The sequence below is a fragment of the Sander lucioperca genome, chromosome 11 (assembly GCF_008315115.2).
Source record: "Sander lucioperca isolate FBNREF2018 chromosome 11, SLUC_FBN_1.2, whole genome shotgun sequence".
Lineage (NCBI taxonomy): Eukaryota > Metazoa > Chordata > Actinopteri > Perciformes > Percidae > Sander > Sander lucioperca.
The window spans coordinates 20,258,967-20,264,966 of NC_050183.1; the positions used below are offsets into that span (position 1 = coordinate 20,258,967).

At 40.8% G+C, this 6,000-nt stretch overlaps 1 protein-coding gene across 3 annotated transcripts in view; it reads right to left on the minus strand.

The window, feature by feature from the left end:
- LOC116039153 (contactin-associated protein-like 4) overlaps window positions 1-4,631 on the minus strand; it is a 113,101-nt gene extending 108,470 nt beyond the window's left edge. For 2 of the 3 annotated variants that reach the window (XM_031283954.2, XM_031283953.2), the window contains exon 1: window positions 4,183-4,629. In XM_031283954.2, coding sequence (XP_031139814.1) covers window positions 4,183-4,267 — 85 coding nt within the window. In that variant the 5' untranslated portion in view covers window positions 4,268-4,629. Of the gene's footprint in view, window positions 1-4,182 lie in introns of all 3 variants that reach the window. The other variant, XR_004102270.2, reaches the window with a different exon arrangement.
- Window positions 4,632-6,000: the final 1,369 nt, after the last annotated feature.

Consider the following 6,000-nt stretch of genomic DNA (forward strand, 5'->3'; position numbering starts at 1 on the left):
AGCATTTAGCAGGAAATGTATACATTTTTGATTGTAAAGTTAAACCTGGACCCTGAGCAGTTGAAAGAACAATCATACAAGGTCCATTTAGTATCTTTAACTTTTCCTCATACCACATAATCTTCATCAGCAGATTTAATTTGCCAAGTTGACATGAACATTTGAACTTTTGGAACTTCATTGAGCCAACGTGGAAAAGAAGTCCTTAAAGTGCTCATCAACGGGAACAACGGGGAAAACTCCATCTGCTGATGAAGCGTATGTAATATGATTGAAAGCTCCACAACACCAACTAAGTGAACTTTGTGGTGAGATTCATTTCTCAATTTTTCATTATATTTTGTAAAGGTTTATGACAAAAGTTATGTAACATGCAAATGTCCACATTAATATATATTTTAGCATATTACCCTTGGGGGGGCTCAGTGCTTCTGAACTGAGCCCGCCTGAATCTGAGCTTTTGAACTGGTGGAGAGTAGCTAAGGTACTTAAGTACAATTTGGAGGTACTTGTACTTTACTTTTGTATTTCAGTTCTATGCTACTTTATACTTCTACAGCTCAGAGAAAGTTATTGTACTTTTAACTATACAATCTCACAGCTATTGTTACTACTGCAGTTACGTTACAGATTATGATTTTACACATAAAACACAAAAAACACATACAACTATAAAGTGTTAATGCATCAGAGATCATAATACATAACATGATATAAATATAAATAAGTCTAAAAGTAAAGAAAACATTTTTTTTCCTCAGAGAAATTTCTTACTCGCCATCTTTGCTTTTTCAAAAAACAAAAAGAAATGCGATACAGTTTTTATGAGTAGGATATCAACTGCCACTGTGTTTTTGTGTCACACAAAGCCCTGACAGGCTGTCAGAAAAAAGGTGAAAAGCCCCGACAGGCTGTCAGAAAAAAAAAGGTGATAAATTCACAGTATATCAACGTGTCACATCATTAACACACAGTGGGGTTTTAATAGCTGATGCCCACAGTCTCTTCTTTGCTCCTACTTTAGAGAATGACAAGGAATAGTGACCTCAGCAGAATGTGGCTGATTCTCAGACCGATAACAAGTCATCTGAGATAATGACAAGGCCATTTGATGAATGGGTCTGTTTTTAGGGAGGCAGACATCCACTGGGGAGTTGGCCTTGGGCAAACACAAAATCCCTCAGGTCACAAAGGCAGATGGATGGAGTGCAGTTCTCTGTCACTTTTATCGCTTAACTACTTGTCCGTGGATTAATCAATCTAGATTCATGACTGGCAGCTCCAGGCTCACACCACCAGTCGCTGCCACCTTTATGTAACCTTGACTTAATCAAAACCTCTTCATGGCTCCACTTTTACTAAACACATTTTCATAAATGACACTCTAGAAGAAAAGTACGGGGTGATTTATCCCCAACTGCTTTACTCTTTCCTCACGGTGGTTCTCCAAGACTCCGTCGTCTCATGAAGCATAAAGGACAGCGGGGTTCACACACACAGAGAAAATGTCTCACGCATTCACACCAAATTGATTTTATTCAGAGGTTTATGTTCTCTCAGTGCACAGCACCACCTCATTGAAAAGTAATACATTCTGATGAGACAGGGCTGTTCGCATATGAAGCAGGGAGCTAAGCCCAAATTCAAATCAACTCGTCTCCCAGCATTTTTTTTTACCAACTTATTCTCTGTCTGGCGGTGGACATGAGGAGATGAATTTCCAGCAGTCTGAGAAAATAACAGCACCCTAATGCTCCCCTCCTCAGCCTCAGCTAGCTAGTTAAATAATCAAGTGCATCTACCCAACCTACAGTTTCAGCCATCTGAGAGTGGAAACACCCCTGAAGACACCCTGCTGCTTCCACCAGTGCAATACATCAAAATGAACACAAAAGTTGTGTTTTCTGTAATGTTTTAGAAAAATGCTAAATCAATTTGTCTACCTGTACACTGCCTGTGGTGAAGTGGTACCCATGGGAACTGCAAAATGAAACAAAACTAAGGAGGAGAGTATGCAAGACCCATTTCTCCCCTTAACGTTGATAAAGTTGAAGTTGAAGTTGAAGGGAGGAAGAAGGTAAGGATTGTTTTCCAGAGAAATTGTTAGTAATGGTGATGATGATAAGATGATGATTAGTTGACAATAGCCCTCATAAAAATGACAGCATAAGTTATTTGTCCAACCTGTGATGAACCATCCTGGCAGCTTTAGTATAAATGGGTGTGTAAGAGAGAGAGGGCAACATACACAGAAAAAGACAGACAGAGTATCGCTGAAGATGATGAATGTGACAATGACAGAAACCTCCTGTCCTTCATGTACAAAACAGGATGAATGATGAGCTGAAACCTTTTCATTGCTTAGGAGGCATAATCTGGACAGAAGACAGGTCATTAAGTGGATGATAAACACTCTGACTGATATGACAGTATGCTGCAGAGCAAAATATATGAAGCACAGTGGAGTGATACAGTAAAGTCTCAGGTTTTGTGATTTGTCTCTTGGAATTTGTTGTGTCTGAGCCAACACAGACAATGTACCCATTTCATCTAGGATTTGGGATCATTTCATCCCTATTGATACCACTCATGCGTTTGTTCCTTTTTACGGCTGCGTCTTCCCAAAGAATCGATGCAGCTTAAGAACCACAATGCCTATTAATGCATACATCCCTCCTACGTACCATCCATGCCCAGCACCACCAATCTGTGGAGAAAATGCTCATTAGTGAGGTTTTTGTCGATCTGCCTACAGGGATTTAATGTTAAAAGATGACCTTATTTACAGCATCATTCCAAGAGAGTACAGTTTAATTACAGACTACTTCAAGAGTGCAGCTACTGGAACTATTCATTAAAACCTCCTGAGACAGCATATATAGAAACGCACTCAGGGACTTAACAACGGTGGTGAATAGGAGATCTATTTCTCACACTTGTTGCAGGGTAAATTCTCTCATTCCTTAAAATTCTTCTCACATAGCCATTGAACTAGCAACTTTTTCAGCGACTTCACTTCTGAAATATTCCGTTTACTTAAGAACACACTTTTTAGGATATTTTATGAAACCTGTTTACGGTAGCCTACAAAACCGGTGCTGAAGCAGCAGCAGCATCCTCCTGTGCAACCCTCCACATATCCACAGAAAGAACACAGTCTCTCCTCCTCTCTCTTTCTCTAATGAGGAAAAATCAAATGCAGGTAAAAAGCTAATTCAATTTCAATTCAATGCAATTTTATTTATAGTATCAAATCATAACAAGAGTTATGTCAGGACACTTTACAGATAGAGTAGGTAAGATAGTAAGCCTCCGCGGTGGTCGGATCACACCCAGCCAACTGTTTAATTCGCTAAATTCACAGAAAAAACTGCATGAGCTACAGTAGGACTTCTTCCCAAAGTGTAGAAATGGGTCGCAGCACAGATCAGAATCGACTTGCAGGCAGCTGCTGCCTTAACTTCCCTCTTTTATGCTACATGCATTTATTTAGAAAGAATAAAAAGTGAGAGCTCAAAATGAAGAGTGGTAAAATTTCAAGATTTTTTTTTAGGAATATAGGCTAGAGCTGGAAACAATTAGTTTTCAAGCAAAATTACCAAAACTGCAGCTTCTCCAATGTGAGGATTCACAGCTTTTTTCTGATTGACATAAAAACTGAAGACCTTTGGGTGTTTTTGGACTGCTGATCAGACAAAACAGGACATTTGAAGGCGTCATTGTGGACTTTGGAAAATGTACATTTGACATGATTACTGGAGAATATTTGCAAATAACCCCTCATTACAGCCCTAGAATATTTGAGTTTGGAATCTCTTGATTAATCAATAGAGATTTTGAAAAATATTCAGTTATTTGGATTCATTCTAGGTTTATGGAAAGTAGCCCTTATCATGTTTGACCAATTCCGTTTTGCTATTAGCTATTATATCAAGACAAAGAATACAAAAAAAACCCACTTTCATCTTTTCTTTTCTTTTCTTTCTGAAAGAGCTGATTTATCAGACAGTTTAAAGTCTCAACAGCCACATGGCATCAACCAGCCAAATACAGTATGCCCTCTCATTGTTAGCCAGTACCCCTACAGTCTAGTTCAAGAATAAACCGTGGTGGTCCCTTTCAACTAAACTACGCACTCAACATCCCGCTCTTCCTACTGAGGAAGCGCACAGAGCCGCTCACCTTCTCCACCTGTCCCACAGGAGCCAAGCAGCAGCGAGCCGATCAGCGCAGTAATCCCGGCGAGGCTTTTACTCCCCAAAGGCATGTTGAAGCGACGGGATGCTGCAGTTTAATCCCACCAGTCGGAGGGGAGACAGTCTGTCCGTCCTCCTCCTCTCTTCTCCGGTTCTCTCCTCTGGCTCCGCTCCGGTGCGCTGCGCTGCGCTGCAGTAGCCCTGCTGCCTGCCACGAGGGGCCGGCCGGTACCCAGTGGGGAGGAGGAGGATGCTCTCACACCGCCTGCCCTCCGCCAAGTGATGGAGGGAAAAAAGAAGGAACGAGGAAAAGATGAGGGAGTGTTTTTACCAGACTGCTGCGGGTCCGAGTCCAGCGCACCGTGTCCCACACTGAGATCCTGAAGAAGCGCAGCTATAGTTCCTGAGTCCCAGGACTGGTTTCACTACAGCGCAGGGAGAGCATGTGGCTTTAGGTTGCTGTTTAACTCAACTGTTTGAACTCCTCCCCTCGGGGAAGAGATACAGGTCCATCAGAGCACGGACCACAAGACTGATTAACAGTTATTACCCTTAAAGCCATTACCACACTGAACTCTGCACTGAAATCCAAGACCTTTCAGACACAACTGTGCAATATGAGTTTTTCTTGGAGTTATCTTTTATTTAATATTACAAATGGTGCAATACACAAAACGTTTTTACTCTTAAACTTTTAACATGCATGTGTTGACATGTGTATGTGAGTTGCATTTGTGTGAATGTGAGATGTTTGGAATAGGCATATTTAATGTATGTTTAAAGGATATTTTTGAGCACCGTCTCAGGTAGTGCACCTGAATCTCATTGTATGTGAAAGCAATGACAATAAAGGAATCATATCTTATTTTAACTCTTAATGTAGTTGTGAGCTATCAAAAAGCAAGACTCACTCTTTCTTTGCATGAGACCGGGTTTCCGATTATGAGACAATGGGCTCCTGGCACGGACATGTAAAAGTCCCCCCGCGCCTATCCAGAAACAAGACACCCAACCTAGTTAAAGTAGTGGTCGTTTTGCATCTGAAACATGCAGGTTAAGCCCAGGGCCCCCCCTGACCCCATGGGCCTCTGGGACTTCTGCCCGGTAAGCCCAGCTTTTCAAACTAACATGATTGAGACATCAAATAAAAATAAGCGAGCAGAGGATCACATCAATTTCTGGAAGTCCACCTTTAAAATATCCCCTGCAGTCATGTTTTACGACATTTGCTTGGAATAATAATTTAGGCTCTAGTATTTCTCCACACACACACACACACACACACACACACACACGTTAACATGACATCTACTTCACTGTAAAGTCCATTTTCAGTGTTTTCACATCATACTTGTCTAAGTTGCATATTGGACCACAATTTGCATCTGAATTAGTTGTGATTCACAAAAACACTCATACTTCCAAGTGTTAAACAAATTTAAGGTGAGCACAGAGAAGCTTCAGCATATAAATGTGAAAACTCAGCACAAACATTCTGTGGTGTTCAAAGTAACGTTAGCATTTCCAGTGTTAGCCAACTACAGTTTTAGTGTTTTACTTCATACACTGCGTTCTGCACCTCAACTAAAACAAACTCTACATCAAATACTGTTACTAAACCTCTATAACTCTAACGTTACGGCATCCACACAATCTCACGAGTAGCTAACCAAATGTGGAAAGCAAATTAGGATAACGTTACTTAACGTTAGCTAGCATCGGGCTATCACCTTAATTACCTTCAGAAATATATCCACCAACAAATTATTAAAAAGCTCTCAAGTGTACACTTTTTCCTATTAGC